We start from the raw sequence: 17606 nt of genomic DNA, 5'->3' as shown, positions 1-17606 counted from the left end.
GCCTGTAGAGCAAAGAGTTTTGATCGGTTGGAATAATAGTAAACGTTAATCTGATCATAATGTTATTATTTATGAATTAGTGACCACAACTGGAAGAGGGCACTAGCAACAGTAAACGCCACCCTCTGAGCTACGACCCTCGTCCCCTCCCCCCTCCTGCAAACCCCTGCATCCTTCCCACACACTGTTCACACACAGAGTATGAAGAATCACTTTCCTTTCAACACAACACCACCTCAGGCTCATACTGACACGTAATGTGTTGTCACTGAAAATAACCGGTAATTATGACATCTAGCATTGACAACTGCAACCGGATCGACTGACGGTGCAGGTTCATGGCGATTTCGCACTATATGTGGGGAGAGGAAGGGGGGGAGGAAACAAAAATACCCGGAGAAAACCCCGACGTCCAGCCCTGCGAACAGCATGCACTTACAGTCGAGTGTCCCGAGACAACATCAAGTCGCTCACTGTAGTAGTGACAAGCGCGTTTTAACCGCTACACTACCGGACTAACAATTAATGGAACTCTCCCTTTACGCCTACCCCACAATTGAATATTTTAAATGTGCGCCTCTATCTTAAGCGTTACTTCTAAAACAGTTCACACAATGCTAGTCCTTTTTCACACCCTTTTCCGCTTATTGCTTCTTCCCTACTCATCGTCCGTTTGCAAAATCACACTGCTCTGTCCTTACTCTGATTCCTCTTTGCGTTTGCTGTATTTGTCTTTAATTCATCATCAGTAATGTTGTTTATCATTCCATCATTCGTTTGTTCTTCTGTCTCTTTTATGTTGTCCTTGTCTCGTTCTTGTTAAGAGCTAGGAGCATGCTGTTTATAAAGTATCTTAAAAATATACATTTTTCATATGTATTGTAATAGGATTCTAAAAACGGTCAGGATTGATTGCATAGTTTATGTATATCTCCATGGGTTAGTAAGTATGAACATACATAGAACGAATTAAACTGTGCGAGATGAAATACTTTAATGTGGTCAAAAAATATAAGCAGAATAAACAAAACACTGTATTTTTCTCATGAGCGTTTATTTTTAATTTTTACCGTCTTTGGAAAATGGTTGTGTGGTTGTAGGGGTGTACGACACCAGAACACAGCTATGTTCTGCAGGTGAATGTGGAATCAAATCTAGGATTTTCCGGGAAAATTTATGTTGCATGAAATAATAAAAATATCCAAGGTTGAACTATTTTCATTGCTTTGCTTCTAAGCATGAAAACTCAGAAAAAGTAACCATTATGACTGTAGTGGAAGCAATGTAGTATGATTTAGGTAGTAGGTAGTAAGGGATGATGATGCCACATAAAAACGACTCAAAATAAGAAAGGTAAGGCTCTTGTTGTTGAAAGTTTTTAACCACAAAAGTTGCATATCTAAAATAATTGTAAACTGTAGACAATAACATGAAAGCTTTTGCATATGCAAGTTTCACATTTATTTCCAGTATATAACTCATTTCAGCGCACTTAAGTTTGGAATAAATCAATTTATTCAAACAAAATATAAACGTCATCTTTATAAAGATCATAATTTTGCTTACGTTTCTGCCTAGCAGAATCTTTTATTCTTTCTTGTTGGTCATATTCAAACATGTCTCTGATTACCATCTTTTCATCATGAAAATATAAACCTCTAAATATATATAAGAGAATCACTGCATTGTTGTTGCAACTCATTGATGACTGAGGATTGATATCCATTTGCCTTGATTTAAAATTAATGCCACAAAGAACTTCAAGTCTAATTCCCTTTGGCAAGTCCTTTTTTGGCAAACCACTCACTACTCTTGTCATTCTTGACTGCCTGGAACATACAGTTAGAGAGCCAGGATTAACCATGTGAAAATCACAAATTTATACTCATAGGTACTGATATACCAAAAGCTTTTCGAAACTACAGCTTGAAAACCTGACCTCTATTTCATCCACTGCCTAAAATTAATTTAATTAATACAATTTACAGACATTCATAAAATCATAAAGCCTAAAAATGGCATAACATAAAAAAACTCTAATTTCAGGAAAGTCACCCATACCTCATCATGAAGTTGGTCAGCTTTGGGATCAATTTGTGACAGTACTCTGAATCCCTCATCACAAACAAAGCAAATTTCATGTCCATCCTGGAATCAAATATAGTGTCATTTATGGTGATGCAAACTAGATCTCTAGTTTACAATATTTGATGAAAATAAGTTTCCAACCTTTACTTTTTGATTAAACCAAAAGATGGATAGCCAAAAAAACAAGTTTGAAAACAATACTTCTCAACTCTGTTATAAACCCTATTGCATCCTATTGGTTGTCTTTAGTTTATAAAAGGCTTTTAGTAAAAACAAAGAAATGAAGCTCTCTTGTATGCTGTCCATGTCTCATATTTGTTCTTAGGCACTAAAAGCATGATCTTTAGGAGTATGAGTATAGGCTTTACAAATTTTGCATTTGTTATTATTATTATCTATATGAATATCTACACATACAAACATACACATATAAACCATTCAAAATGTTTATAACCAAAGCTGAAAAAAAAGAAAGCAATGAAAAATATATTCTTACTGGGTCTGCTAAAATGACGACCTGTACAGTAGCTTTGCCAGGTGTATCCAGACTTAAGAGTGGATTAAGAATTTTTTGCCCTGCATCTTCCATGGCACGTTGAATCTTCGGTTGCTGTTCAATTAGAGAGAAAAAAATGGGCAAGCATACATGAGCGTTCGCACACATCAAAACTCTGAAAATCCACTCTTTCGCAATTACATGCACAAAGAATATTAACTGTGTTGTTTAAGGTTTATCAAATTTATTTATAGTTTTTGCTATCAGCATGGCTGAGGCACAAATAGATCTGCAGAATGAAGAAGTTTACAGGTGTGTCCTGACTATTTTATTCAGAATGGAGGAGCCATTTAGCTCTGAAATGTGCCCAAATTAAGACAAATGCAAATGTAAGCTCAGGCACAAGTGTTTAAAAATATAAGCATAATATCCCAGATTTATACGATAAAATCTTAGTAACCTCAAATTAAACTATAATTAATATTTTGGAGGAAATCTAATTGTCTGTTTACCTCTTCTGCGGGACAAGAAAAAGCAATCCTTCCAAAGGCTGTGGCATGGTCCACTGGCTGGCCTATGTCCACAAGCTCCAGCTTACACTAATAACATGCCATCAAGTTTTATTGTCAAATAATATTAATCACTCTCTTGAAAACATACTTTAGTTTTACTTTCATATTTCACTAATTAGCATCTTAAAATATTAGGGATTTGTGGTCGTCTTTGGGGCCATCATTTCTGCCAGCACTACTTCCGACAGCACTTGACACTTGTGAAATGTCTTTAACGTGATTATGAAAAAGGTCACTCCTCATTGCCAAAAGCAGGAAATTTATGCAAAAGTTACTAACAATTTCCAGACCCTTTGGTATAAAGCTAATGTCTTAAACCTGACTGTGAAAATGCCACACCTCATTGCTCTGCCATATATTTATCGTTCAATTTGTAGAACACCTTTCACCATGCACAAACGATCTTGCAGTTGATATTTAACAGTGAAAAACAACAGCAAATGGATGGCAGTACTATAGCTATACAAACCAGTGAACAAGTCATTTGCCAAGGCCTTGAGTAAAACTGAAAACTGAGTAATTAATGCTAAAGGATAACAAGCCACTCCAAAGTTCTGCTCTGATAGGAGGCCAGATAAAATTTAACACATAAACCAACCTGGTTATCATCAAAGCTCAGCAGTGCTGACTTACTGTCTTGGGAGTAAACCTTCATCCCACATAGCCTTGTCCAGTAATCTGCATTTAGATTTAGAAAGTTCTGGCACATCGCTCAGTTATGTTATCACAACAACAAAATCACAAATGCTTACAAATCTAGTCTTTCCTTCTTGTCCTCTCTATTCTCCATAGCCTTCTTTTACTAATGCTCCAAAAATGTTTAAGATGATGCTGGTCAATGTATGGCTTTGCCTGGCTTCTTAATATTGTAGCTTATATATTCAGCCTGAATTCACAAGTATAAAGACTATCACCATGCAGAAGTTAACTTAAAGGGTGCTGTGGTCAAACAAAAGCACTTATTTAGCAGGAAAGTGTTTCTACCTGGTGATTTTGAATTGCACACACACACATCCAGAAGTATCAGAAAATCAGTTATACTGAATATACTTACCAACTGATCTAGAAAGATTGGAGCACGAGAGTGACACCTTCTGCACAGGATCTACAATGTTGCAAAACAAAGGATTTGATCAAAGAACTAAAACTGGCAAGGCACTGTCCACATAAAAAGAGAGGGGACTAGTGGCAGATGCTATTTTTATAAACTGCACACATGAAGCATTATATAAACAAATGGTCAAGTTCAGTTTCCTGAGAGAATTGAAGATTAAAAATAAAATGGTTCTTTTCTATTATGAAAGCAGCATTTGATGACCTACCAAAACCACAAAAACCACCATAAACACAGCAACATCAAATAAAGTAGCATATCACAAATATCACATGTTATTTAATATCACAATCTGATGATGGTGTGTATCCTAGCCAAACCCAGGCTAACTATCCTTTACAAAACTGACTCTACAAAAAGAAAACTCATAGATTTCCCAATCCTTTCTCTGTCTTTTTATTCTCTATCCCTCACCTCCAGTAACTGGCTCGCTGCTGATGTAGAATTTGTATCCATCAGGTGACTCCAAGATACTATATCCATTCTCTTGCTTCATTGGGTATCCAGCATTTTTTGCATTGCTCAGGACAGTGGGTGAGCTGATTGTAATGCCCTGATAAATATCAATTGGGGAAAGCTATAGAATATATTCTAAAACAAAATTCACAATAATAATTGTAAATGTTGATAAAATCTAACGTAGCTAAATTTGTCAGGATCAAAGTAAGGATATATCTTCAATGTATTTAAAGTGAGAAGACATGCGGATTAGTAAGTTTATGGGGTACAGCTTACTTCCTCCAGCTGACCCAGCATACCTGATCCCTTATGGGGATCGGGGAAGGAATAGGCAAGGAGGGACAGATAAGTACCTCTAAAAGTATGATCTCTAACATTTTCACTTCTTAATGACTTAAAGGTTAGGAAGCTATCTTTGCATTTTAATTTCCTTAAAATGAATCAAACTTAATTATTACTCGTGCAGTAATAAACTGATGCTCACCCTGAAGTCATTACCAAGTTTGTATGAATCTATTCCATAATTGTATGTCAGCTCCACAACAAAATAATTATCCTCTGGGCCATAGCCCACCATGGATTTACTCCACTTGCCATCATATGGCCTGTGAAAAATGGAGAGTACACACAGATGAATAAAAGAGAGTAAAAAGAAAAAATAAATGAAAGGATTTCTTATAAATGGAAAAAATGTAATAAAATATCACTGACAACTTTTTTTTTAAAACTGAGAATTCATATAAATAAATCTGTTTTTAACATTTAGTACAATTTATACTTAAATATTTATGTATTTAAAATGAAATATGCTAAAACATTGGCATTTTAATCAAATTTTGTCCATAAAGCTTTAATTCTTATTTAATCTTTCCTCCAACTTAATATCAATAACTATTATTAATATTACTGTACTTGATAATAAAAATAAACTACTTTAATGTTAAAAGTTTCAAGAAGTTACAGACACTCTTTAAACATGCACTGAAAATGCACCTCTTCCGTAAATATTACTCCTAACAACCTTTCCCATAATGCTAGTCCTTTTACACACCCTTCTTTTTGCAAAATCATGTTACTCTCAGCTCTGTTTTTTCTTTGTTCTTAAACACTAAGAGCATGTTCCTTAGGGTGAGTATGTGCATTACAAAGTTGGCATTTATTATTATATTTATTATTAAACAGACTTTAGCTCAGATTTGTTAAAAGCTATCACTCCACATCTTTCAGAATGTAACCACAGATATCAACTTACCCATTGCATGAGGCTTTGCAACCTTCATCAAACTCCTCATGCCTTAGATACTGTAAACAGAAGTACAAAAACATGAATATGAATCCAAGACAGAGAGAAAGAGAGAGGGGTGAAGGCAGACATAAGACTAGAAAACAGCTTGTGGTGAATTCAAGTACACCTGAATGCAAAGTTTAGTACATGTAAATCTCATTACAAAAATTTCTAAAAGTACTGAGCATCCACATCTTATGTACCAAGATCCACATGAACTCTTTAAATCCTTAACAGATGTGTTAACATTCATGAACTGGTGTGTGGAAGGAACTTGGGAAAATGGTAACTAACAAATGATGGAGGATGGAAGATAAGATGAATTATTGTGCATTTCATCACCATATGGGTGGTAACATTCTGGGTATTTCAGACAATATACAAACGTGATCTTTGTCACACGGGGATAAGGTGACTAGGTCATGAGAAGTGAAATAAACACTTGGAGACAAACTTGGGGACGATATGGCAGGGTAAGGAGAAAGGAGAGGGGGGGGGGAGCGGAGATGGTGTTTTACATGAAGCCAGAAACTATATAAAGCTGTATCACAGCAAGGCAGCCAGTACTGTAATCAGATGCCACATGCAGAGAACGAACAGCGTGCCCGAGACGAGAGCTCAACCCAGGACAGCCAACCTTCACTGTATAGGTGACATTGCGCCACCGGACCGCTTGTCACGTGTTGAGGGTATGCAGAATAAACAGCCCAGCTACACATATATACCATGCACGGCAAGTCTGTCTTGTGCGTACACTGATCGTTTGGGTGTGTACAGCGCTTTATTTGTTAGATCGGCTGCATGGAGATGTAGAAATACGCTATATATACATATGCGCTGAATTGGGACAGCATAACTTCTTTTTGCCTATAAACAGCTGGTAAAGTTCAACTGAAGTATATCGAACTTAAAAAACAAAACAAAACAAAGAAAACAGTAAATCAACGCCAAAGGTTCAACAGTTTTGGAACAACTTTAGGAGGTCCCACGACGCTTTGACATCGGTTGCTATGGAAGCCATGACATGGAAAATAAAATCCTTACAATTAACCTAAACCTATATATCCCACTCTAATCCCAACCCGTATTCTCGTCCTTATTTTCCAATGACGTCGGTGACTCCACTGAGGTGGTATCGATTTTTTTTTTAATTTTCAAGATATGTTTTTATGTATCGTTTGTTAGTTTTGGATACAACCGAAACTTATATATAGTGCCATATTTCGCCAAAATTTTTATAGCGCTTATTCACACTTCTAATGAGCATGCTCTTGCAGCGAACAACAACGAGACACAGGCAACATACGAGGGAAAGAAGAACAAACAATAGATAAACCACTACAGTATACCGAAGACAAATAAAAACGTAACCAATTAACAAGGACTGAGAGTATCGTGATTTTAGCAAACGGAAGTAGCAGGGAAGTAGCCTAGCATTGTGTGGACTGGTGTAAGGAGAAATGTTTACGGAAGAGATGTCGTTTTCAGTGCACATATACAGGATTCGGTAGTGGGAAGGTGGCGGATATGGAAAGAGAGCGAGTTCCATTGTTTCGCTGCACAGTAACTAAAACCCCTGTGACCCTGTGTTGTTGTGTGACAGGAATAGGATGCGGTCATCAGAGCACAGGAAGGGAAGCTCAGAGAAATAGGGCAGGAGCCCAATAAGAAATTAAAAGCAATGCACAGACATGCCATTAGGGTGAAGGATTAAACCTTGAAGTGTCTCAAATCTTGTTTCTTTAATTTGTACAGATTTTCGCTTCCACTGGTGACATTTTCCTGAAGAAGGAGCGGGAACAGTTTGATCTTTTCACGCCATTTTTCCCTTCAGTTGATGACCACTCTAAAATTCACAATGTTCATCTAACGTAGTGTTGTAGATCCTAGCCGTGTAACGTTTGCCCTCTATATTACTTTACCAAACGAAATATAGATATTGCCAGTCGAATTATAACTTGTAAACATAATTCGTTATATGCTGGGAAAATAACAAATGATTACAATTAATGATTAATGCAAGAGGCCCAAAAAGGTTGTCTGCCCGGGGCTCATGCTGGCTTTGGCAGCTCTGGGTGCGATGCAGATTAGGGCGCAGCGAATTTATCCTAGTAATGAAGGCAATAAAGGAAACGAAGATGGACACCACCCTCACACTCAATTGGCCCTTAGAAAAATGCAAACACATCGATTACCGTCCAAATTAAGATTGACAGATTAGGGGATTTTACTAATTCTTCTTCTTCAACTTGCTTTAAAGACCAACCTGAACGGTTTGCATTTTTTTCAGATATATAGGCGATATAAAAGTAACCTGTAAATTTCAGCTTCCAAAACCCATCCGTTAATTAATTATCTGCTAGCAAAGGACACTTTTTGCACCTGTAAATGTACAGGTTAGGTTTATATCGCCTATATCTACAGATATCTGCAAAAAAACAAACCAAAACAAAAAACACGCAAACCATTCAGGTTGGTCTTTAAAGATTTTAAATACATTGATAACTTGGATTATTAGCAAATAGCGAGTGACTTAATTGATGTTTCATTTACAATTTAATTATTTGTGCTTATTATAAAAATATATGTACGAACATATTTGATATAAGAACTCTGGCAATTTTTACTGAGCGTTTAAGAGGGCACATGTCGCTGCTAGGTTAGTCTCGGCATGTGTTGCTGATCGTGTACTCGGCATGTGTCACCAGTGTGTTAATACGTGGATACTGATGTTTCTTGGAGAGTTTAGGGCGTCGTAGAATAAGGACCCGAAATGATCAGTCATTGATGATGGCTTAGGCGCCTGGGGCTTATGCTTCATGCTTCAATTTAAATACGGGACAACCGTCTTTACGTTTACCGTAACACTAGCATTTTTTCCTTATTTGGTGGTCCAGCTGCTGCTGAAGTGTCCTCCCATTCTGTCTCCTGTCATTTGAATTGAATGTGTTCCAGATAAAACTATTGAGAGAGACAAGAGTGTGGACTTTAATGGACTGTGGTCCGGTTCAATAGGGATGGTAACATTTCTAGAAATAAAAAGTTTATACCACTACTTGGACTTCTCGACACTTAGCATAAAGCATCACATAAATAAATTGAGAAGAATATAAACAAATATAAAAATATAAAAAGTTCATGAATATACAGTTTCTCCCGTTTTTGCTTTCATAAACCAAACATTATTACAAGGGTTCATGAATAATAAATTTATCCTTTTCTGCTTTCATTCACTTTGTGAGCAAGTTATTGTACTGTCACATGCCTCCATGCAGCCTTGAGTGCTGAGCAAGACAGAACATTTCCTAGATCCTCACTGTCTAGCCAATTTACATTTATTATGCAAAAAAATGCTTTGCTCAGCTAAGTCAAAGGGTCACAATGTGGGACAGTAAAACCCACCTAGGGAGTTTAACAATGTTTTTATGATGAACATATCCCTACAGATAGCCAATAACCCAATTCGTCATGGTCTAGGGTCTACAATTCTTACAGCTGATTTGCATTTCTTACAAGGAAAATGCTAAGTACAACTTCACAACGTACGATAATAAAACCACATAAGGAGTTTACACATTGCTTTCATGATGAATATTTTCCTACAGCCAGGCAGTAACGTAATGCAAATCTTGTTCTGTCACAACTGGTCTGCATAAAATCTCCCAGCTCACCATTTGAGCAAGGCATTATCAGCCTGAGTGAAATACAAATACTTCTCTGCACGATGGAAGAAATCTATCTAGCTATATAACTATGATATTGAACAAAATAATTAATATACTGGTAATATAAATGCAGTCTGATTTTTCTGCTAACACTTGACTAAAATAATAAGCATAAATAAAATATAGATGAAATATAAACTATTTGGTTTTTACCAGTTTTGCATGATTTTAAGACCTTTTTAAGAACAGACTCATGAAAAATTGACCTTGTGTCTGTTATTAAACACTGGCTTAAGAAAAAAGTATGCTCAATATAACTTTATTTCATATGTGGAATTTGTTCTGCACTCATTGCTCGTGGCCATCAAGGAGTAACAAGGACTAAACAACACTCATTGCTCTGTTTCTACTCTCTGCCATCTACCAGTAAACTTATACATGATACAAATAATGACTGTACACTAATATCCAACAGTCAACCTTTGACACTGAACTCATGCTGGTGAGAACATTCCATCATCTCATTCAACTTACACGAGAAAAACTTACCTGAAGGGAGATAAACAGTAATGCTTTAACACATAACAAGCAATAATATTGCAAAACATACAAAGTGAACTTCTTTGAAAAAGACATTTTGATACCTCTCTTCGTCCTCTTTCCATTGATACCAACATATAGCTGTTGAACAATTAGATGAGAAGTGATTAATGTTATTTTTGGGAAATTTGCGAAGGTATGAAAGTTTTAAAGGGTTCCAAAAGCTGTGCCAAGTAATTTCTTAGGAATTCATTACGTTTATTCTATTTAACCTAGAATCTGACTTCAATATACCTTCTTCTTTTTATTCTTATTTGTTTCTCAGTGAAGTGCCGATCGCAGTCTACTTAGGCTGTGATGCTACGAAACATATATCATAGTCAAGTAAATTAAATTGAAACTAATTGATCTTACATACCTTCATCCCAAGAATATCCCGATAAAACTTTGCATTGTCTATGCGGTTGCCTATTTTAAAGACAAAATGCAGTGCTCTTCCTTTTACCATATTGAATCAATGACAAGAAAACAGCCAGAGAACCTTTTAACACGGAGCGTTCGTCTGCTTTTAAATCGGTCGTTTCTTGAAACGCCTCGTTTGTTTGGCTGAAAGTTTTCTTTTATTTGCAAACTCTTCAGCCATTGGCTTAACGTTTAGATTGACAATGGCGGCTTCCATGAGAGCATGTGTCTTTAGTTTTGCCGTTGTGTCTCCCTTTCGCAGCCATCATTATTTAAAAACAGTAAAGAGATGGTATGCAAGGAGTATCAAACGAAGACCACTAGCGTCATTATCACCAGAGGAAGATGCTAAGCGGATGAAGGCCATGGGAATCACAGCTCAGGACCCGAGGAAAAACCCCTACATCCCATTCATTCCGAATGACCCAACACAGACACAGTTTGTACCTAAAGCTGCAAGCGGACACAGCAAACCTAAACAGACGGCATACAAAGCTCAAAAGCAGCAAATGCCAACAACAACTACTCAGGAAGTCCGGGCAAGACTCCCAGGCAAGAGAGAAAACAGTGAACTGCAATATGAAAAGCTAGAAGAGGGTGACAAACGTTTTGGGTATGAATGCTATTCTTCTTTTTTTATTTTGCTTCAAAGTAGTCTACAGTTTAATCTGTTTAAACAGTTTCTGTAAGTATTAAATAAAGGAAACAACTGTTTCTGGATGAGGTGTACGTCGCCGTGAATCTCACTTGCTGGGCAAAAACAAACAAACAAAATCAGCTGGTTCATTAAACTCAAAATCAGTTCATAATATTAACAGCACATGACTTATTGAAGTGGCCGTAAAGCAGCAGGTTTGATGATGGCCAGTATTTTGTATTTATGTTGTATGTTCTTGCTCACTGATTGAGGTGGATGAAAGGCTGCTAATAGATTAAAAAGTCAGCCAGTGAATAAAGAGATAAATGAAGAGGATAAGAAAACTAATATCTAACAATTTTTTTTTCATTGCACTTTGTCATCTAGTATTCTTCTATGTTGTATAGTTTTACAACCATGATAGCAAGCAGAATTTCTTATTAACAGTGAAAGATTTGTGTATACCAAATATCGTTTCATTGCAGACGAATATTTTTTGAAGCTAAATCACGAAAAGAGCGTGAAAAGAAAGGAATCATCCTGTTAGAGGGAAGGAGACTAATACTTGACTCCCTGCATGCAGGAGCAAAACTGAAATACCTTTACTTCACAGATATATCTCTGGTTGAAGGGATCTCACCCGAGGCTTTAAAAGAAGCCAAACTGTATAAAGTGCAGCATCGCCACTTAAAGCTGTGGACAGACACTGTTACACCTGCTGGTGTTGTTGGTAAGCATCACTGCTCTAAATCCATATTTAACATATTTTTTATTTATTGTTTTGTATTGTATCTTGCTCTCAGCTTAGCTCAAATTTGAGTGAATCATGAAAAAAAAAAGTGATCACCCTGCTAGTCCTTTAACTTTAACTGGCTTTGTTGTCCGAGTCCTACACACTGTCAACAGGGATATTTGCAAAGCCCGCTGATGGGGAGGTGCTTCTGCCACAGACAGACACCCTTCCCATGACTCTCATCTGTGATAATGTGCGTGATCCGGGAAACATGGGGACGCTTATAAGAACAGCTGCTGCTGCTGGATGTCAGAGAATTCTGGCAACTAAAGGTGTTTTTCTCATTTTATTTTGTGTATATTTTATGCATAATTCCCCCCATAGATGAAAAGGTTATTTATTGGTTTGCAATTGTTAATATTCTTGGACAAATGATAGTAAAACACCAAATGGTATAATTTCCAACAGTTTGCTAACTACCTATACAGTCCAGAAATCTCATTTCAATCATTGCTAAATAATTTTCTGCATATTGCAGAGGAATATTATACTGTTTATTTTGCACAAGCATATAAACAATAACTGCAAAGTCATAGCTAAAAATTGTGTGCAGTACATTAAAAGATCAATTGCTTTGCAGGATGCGTCGATGTATGGGATCCAAAAGTATTAAGAGGTGCAATGGGTAGTCATTTCTACATACGCATTTTGAACAATTTGACATGGGAAAACATCAGTAACTACATCTCAAGCTCAACTGGGATCTGCATTGCTGATGCTAGGAAAGAGTCTTTAGTGCGAAAACAGTTTAACCCCAAATTTCCTGGTGTTGATAGCTTAATGGCATCAGCACCCATCATTGAAGGAGATGAGAGCTGTGACCTTGATGATAGCAGTTCAGAGGAAAATCTTGGTGAATCAGAAAAGTGTGTGGATGGAGAAAAGTGGACTCAAGAGAAAGAAAACTTATACAAGCGACTCCCAATGCACGTCGTTGAATATAGTCAGCTTGAGTTCAGTCACACTGATGGTGCTGCTCTTATAGTTGGAGGTGAGACTGAGGGTGTTAGCGGTGAGGCCAAAAAGTTTGCATTTGATCGATTTGGTCAGTATGTCACAATCCCCATGGTACATGCCGCCAACAGCCTCAATGTAGGCACAGCTGCAGCAATCGTTTTATATGAAATTCGCAGAAAGCTGGTTTCGTGTTCTCCACCCAAGGGAAAAGATGGCACTATTTGAATATATATTTGTACAAGGTATGGTAGATTGTTGTCACATTTTTTTTCTTCCTAGAAAATGGAAAGTAAATCAAAGAGCAGTGTTGATAAATACATTAATCATCTTTACTCAAATGTTTTGGACAGCTTGAAACTTGTTGGCAATTAAGATTCCCCAAAGAAAATTCTCTTTTCTTCCAATTTTATAAATGTATATTATATTGGCTGCAGCCCTATACTCCACTGAGGGTGAATAGAAAGAAGAATATTATATTGGTGATAAATGAAATGTTAAGAATGAAAACAAAATGTGCATCATGTTATTTTATTGTTCCACGATATGTAATTTTGTGAAGTGAATAAAAACGTATTTGCTAAAAGAAGTCACGTAATTATTTTTTTCTAGACATAACACAGAAAGTGAAGTCTTGTACTTAAAAATATTTCAAGACGTGAAATGCCAATAACAGTTGTTGAAGCAAAATTTATTAAATGTGCTTCATAAAAGTTCTTTTCCCAGCCTTGATCCCATCTCCCCAACGCCATCATCTCCTATACTACCCCCCAGACTTCTTCTGCTGCTGAACACACTTTGGCACATGTGAGGGCTGCAGACAAGGGATAATTGCTAATGGAATGAGCTGCTTCTGTGTAATCTACATCCACCTGCACACAAAAAACAAAGCCTGTGATAAGCTTGCTGTACAATTCACTGCAGTAATTAAACTATAACATATTTAAGAAAAACAATGTAGTAGATCTAAATGAAACGTGCAGTTAATTAATACCTCAAATTTCTGCAGGAAAACATGTTCATGCTAAATTTAATCATCTACCAGAAGAATGTTGGAGTCAGATAGAAGTTTTTGTTTTATATAAATTATGCTAGTTTTTCCTCAACTTACAAGATAACGATAAATATAAATAAAAACTTGTCAAAAATAACCTGAAGAGTAAATATGTAAAGTATTAAATGTTTGGGTTCATTATGTAATGTACATACAAATATAAGGTTCTACAGCATACAAAACATAGACATGATGCAAAATTGAAGAAAAGCTATGATTTCACTGCAACTCCGCCTGGAAAACCCACTGGTAACCTGCCGGTCCCAAGCCCGGATGAAGGAGGGTTGGGTGTGGGGCTACCAACCCCACCCTGTAAAAAGACCTGCTACAGGAACCGCAAATACAACACAAGCACAAAGAGCCTGGATGGAAATATCCCTCTTCGGAAGGGCATTTGCTGATGAAAGCCCTCGGGAAGTCAGCTTGCTGACTCATCTCGTGGCAAAACCAGGATAAAGATGAGATGAGGTGCAGATGAAGATGTAAGAAGCCGAATAAATAAAGCCAGGCTTACATTCCACACCCTGCGACCTATCTGGAACACCAAGGCTTTATCTCTACATACCAAGATCTGCATCTTTAATGCAAATGTAAAGTCAGTCCTTCCATATGGATCTGAGACTTACCGTGTGACAAACACCATCACCAACAAGATTCAGACATACATCAACAGATGCCTGCGCCACATCCTCAGATGGCCTGAGAAGATCTTCAATACAGACCTGTGGAGAGAACCATTCAAAAACTTTCCAGCCAAGAAGCAAAAGTGGGGCTAGATCGGTCACACCTTGCGAAAGCCGGGACAACTTAACAAGACAAGCTGTGGTCTGGAACCCACAGGGGAGGTACAGGGTTGGGAGACCCAGAGAGATATGGAGGAGACTGGTCCAGAGCAAGGGGGAAGCAGCTGGTATGATATAGTCCCAACTGGAAAGGGATGCCCAGAACTGGGTCCAATGGCATGGAGTAGCTGCGGCCCTATGCTCCACTGGGGGTGATTAGGAACAAGAAGGAGGATTTCACTGCAACTGACAAAGGAACTTTAGTCCTGACTTTTTTCCAGAGTATTCTGTGGGTCAGTATTGAAAACAATGAGGTGGAAGGGGGAAGCTTTCGCTGCAGCTAGTAATTACCTAAATTATGGTCTACATTCTTTGTACTTACACTGCCATGAGCCATTGCACCAATCACCACCACGACTGGCTCATCTTTTGGGATTAATGTTTTGGGATCAACAACTTGTGGCGCTTTGAAAGACATAACCAATTTTTGGCAACCTACAGGAAGGTGATCTGTGACGGGATTCTTTATTACCTGTAGCATGAAATAGACAAAAATTCTAATGACACAAATATAAAAATTTACAAAAATTAAAATCCTAAGCGCAGATTTTTTTTTTTTTTTTTTTAGTGATTTAAATTCATTATAAGAACCTGACTACACCCTTTGTTTTAGAATGCTAAAAGAAATTCAAAGAATGTGGTCAGATCCGTGGTATCAGGCATAGATATTTGAAAGTATGTAACTTGCAATCAAATGTGGGCTATTCACAAAGATCAGGCTGGTGTTAAAATATTACATATTCATTCACCATCATAATTACTTTATCAGTCTCTCTTTCACACCCACAAAGCAGATGTTGCTTTCTGAGAAAGGAAGAAAAATTAAGCATGAGATTAAATTTCATCCACTATTTCAGAAAAGTACAGTAGCAGCCAAATTAATTAAATGATTTATTTACTAATGTCTTGTAAGTGTACATTATGCATGCATACTATGGAGGTGTTTAACAGATTACCCATTGCTTTTGTGTAGCAGATGAACGTATAAACTTTATAATGGACCAGTTACCTTTAACAATTTTTGTGGGCCATCTGCTGCATGGATGGAAAACTTGTGCAGCAACTGGACTGAAAAAAAAATGGCAATGTTAAGAATATACAACCCTCTTCTCTCAGGACAGCAATGAATCTAACTGGATTCATTTCATACATTGCTTTTTTTTGTTTTGGCAATGAAAGTAAGAATGACATGTAAAAGAAAGGTATTGGTATCATTAAAGACTGCACTTTTCTCAGGTAAGTGCTGGTTATTTTCCTAGGTGCCTCACCTCCTGTTATGAAGTGAGGCATCCATTTCCAACAGCTGGGTAAACTGGGAAGAGAATTTTATGTCATGTGTTTGGAACGTATGCCTTTGGGTTCAAATGACCACATTCTAAACATTTGGCTATCCATTTCCCCAAAGATATGTACCAAATGATAAAAATCTAGTCTATTCGTGCACCATACAATGAAGTTTCAGTTAATAATAGACAATATATAACAGTGGCCCCACAAGATTATAATGGAGCTGAAAAATTTATATCATACAGTTCCTTATCTCTGTGTTCGTAATGTTTCTGTACACAAGCGTATAGGTTTGAAGTTTAGAAGCAATAGACTACAGGTGCATAGAACACTTTACTATCTAGGTTTGTATAAGTACATTCTGTGATATTTGCACAATGACAAAATCTTTGCCTAGCAGCACATTTTTCTAAATCATCTCCGTTCAGTAATGCATTCTTACTCTTTGGTTTTAATTTAACCCACAACTTTGTTATAATTCTTCTCAAACAGATTCTCATTGGTACAAAAGCTTGAAACTGCAAATTGCCAAATATTTTAGTACATTAGAATCGCAGTGGATATTGACTAGCTGAGAAAGTTTTGCTCACCCATAAGACCACAGAAGCGTTCAAATGTGCGAGGGATGCGAGTCTGAGGGTTAATTTCAATCAGCACGTTTTTCTCTGTTTTGATATAAACCTGCAGTAGGCCAGCTCTGTTTAGTGGACTGTCCATTAGCATCAAAAGACACTGATGCGTAATATCTGGCCGACATTGTGTCACATCACGCCGAACTTTCTTTCCCAGGTTCTTGTGTCTGTCACAGTTCAGCAGTTCAAACTGTTTCCCAACCTGGACATGCAATTTTGCAATTTGAAATACGAGCACAAAAATTCGTCTGAAACTTTATTGTATGCATATTTACACATAGAGGTATATAAGGGATACTTTTAAAGTTTCTGTCGGGAAGCACATGTACTTTGTAAACCCTTCTTCCAAACCCATCTCGATCGCTCTCTCACAACCATGTTAGACATATACACACATTTGCTTTTCCAACAACATTACAAGGTCTAAGGCTAAAAGAATCTCTTACTTTAACTGTCTCAAGACTGGCGTTTTCAAGTATGACGATCAAACGCTTTTCTCTGCTTGTTTTATCGATATGCTTTATTATTTTTGTTTGCTGTTCAGCATGGTCCATGGACGCCGCCATCTTGCAATCTATACGCAGTAAATGTACCGCTAATTTCGATTTGTACAGTATTTTTGGATAGAAAATGACAACTGTTTTAAAAGTAACAAATAAATAATCTTTTATTGGATTTATGCTTTAAGATCATATTCTGTTCCTGAAAATTGGGTTTCAGGGATAT

At 37.0% G+C, this 17606-nt stretch overlaps 3 protein-coding genes across 4 annotated transcripts; 1 reads left to right on the top strand and 2 right to left on the bottom strand.

The window, feature by feature from the left end:
• Positions 1–975: 975 nt before the first annotated feature.
• On the bottom strand, positions 976–10796 carry LOC112562609 (glyoxalase domain-containing protein 4-like). 2 transcript variants are annotated; one of them, XM_025235953.1, is made up of 11 exons: positions 10638–10742; positions 10324–10360; positions 5982–6031; positions 5214–5334; positions 4685–4823; positions 4211–4261; positions 3755–3834; positions 3097–3183; positions 2585–2698; positions 2062–2148; positions 976–1829 (listed from the first exon to the last, which is right to left on the bottom strand). In XM_025235953.1, exons 2-11 carry the CDS (start codon positions 10354–10356, stop codon positions 1767–1769), a joined length of 825 nt encoding a protein of 274 aa, XP_025091738.1. In that variant the 5' UTR covers positions 10357–10360; positions 10638–10742; the 3' UTR covers positions 976–1766. The 2 variants fall into 2 exon arrangements, with proteins under 2 accessions (XP_025091738.1, XP_025091736.1); XM_025235951.1 differs by lacking the exon at positions 10324–10360 and having other exon boundaries at positions 10638–10796.
• On the top strand, positions 10797–13651 carry LOC112562608 (rRNA methyltransferase 3, mitochondrial-like). Its single transcript, XM_025235950.1, has 4 exons — positions 10797–11294; positions 11804–12048; positions 12225–12383; positions 12692–13651. Exons 1-4 carry the CDS (start codon positions 10885–10887, stop codon positions 13291–13293), a joined length of 1416 nt encoding a protein of 471 aa, XP_025091735.1. The 5' UTR covers positions 10797–10884; the 3' UTR covers positions 13294–13651.
• An 84-nt stretch (positions 13652–13735) lies between these two features.
• On the bottom strand, positions 13736–17459 carry LOC112562610 (ribosomal RNA small subunit methyltransferase NEP1-like). Its single transcript, XM_025235954.1, has 5 exons — positions 17327–17459; positions 16839–17082; positions 15971–16029; positions 15284–15433; positions 13736–13937 (listed from the first exon to the last, which is right to left on the bottom strand). The coding sequence occupies exons 1-5, from the start codon at positions 17444–17446 to the stop codon at positions 13824–13826; spliced, it is 687 nt and encodes a 228-aa protein (XP_025091739.1). The 5' UTR covers positions 17447–17459; the 3' UTR covers positions 13736–13823.
• Between the last annotated feature and the right edge of the window lie 147 nt (positions 17460–17606).

Source organism: Pomacea canaliculata, linkage group LG4 (genome assembly GCF_003073045.1).
Source record: "Pomacea canaliculata isolate SZHN2017 linkage group LG4, ASM307304v1, whole genome shotgun sequence".
NCBI classification, from domain to species: domain Eukaryota; kingdom Metazoa; phylum Mollusca; class Gastropoda; order Architaenioglossa; family Ampullariidae; genus Pomacea; species Pomacea canaliculata.
This window is presented reverse-complemented; position numbering and strand designations above follow the sequence as displayed.

What these genes read in the sequence shown, in the direction of transcription:
- LOC112562608 (XM_025235950.1), top strand. Translation starts at nt 10,885, where the DNA reads ATGGCGGCTTCCATGAGAGCATGTGTCTTTAGTTTTGCCGTTGTGTCT. An exon ending in GAGGGTGACAAACGTTTTGG is followed by an intron (nt 11,295 to 11,803) that starts GTATGAATGCTA and finishes GTTTCATTGCAG; the next exon opens with ACGAATATTTTTTGAAGCTA. An exon ending in TACACCTGCTGGTGTTGTTG is followed by an intron (nt 12,049 to 12,224) that starts GTAAGCATCACT and finishes CACTGTCAACAG; the next exon opens with GGATATTTGCAAAGCCCGCT.
- LOC112562609 (XM_025235951.1), bottom strand. Translation starts at nt 10,727, where the DNA reads ATGGTAAAAGGAAGAGCACTGCATTTTGTCTTTAAAATAGGCAACCGC. An exon ending in TGCAAAGCCTCATGCAATGG is followed by an intron (nt 5,335 to 5,981) that starts GTAAGTTGATAT and finishes CATTTTTCACAG; the next exon opens with GCCATATGATGGCAAGTGGA. An exon ending in CAATCTTTCTAGATCAGTTG is followed by an intron (nt 3,835 to 4,210) that starts GTAAGTATATTC and finishes ATCTAAATGCAG; the next exon opens with ATTACTGGACAAGGCTATGT.
- LOC112562610 (XM_025235954.1), bottom strand. Translation starts at nt 17,446, where the DNA reads ATGGCGGCGTCCATGGACCATGCTGAACAGCAAACAAAAATAATAAAG. An exon ending in CCAGTCTTGAGACAGTTAAA is followed by an intron (nt 17,083 to 17,326) that starts GTAAGAGATTCT and finishes TTGCATGTCCAG; the next exon opens with GTTGGGAAACAGTTTGAACT. An exon ending in GCCCACAAAAATTGTTAAAG is followed by an intron (nt 15,434 to 15,970) that starts GTAACTGGTCCA and finishes TTCATGCTACAG; the next exon opens with GTAATAAAGAATCCCGTCAC.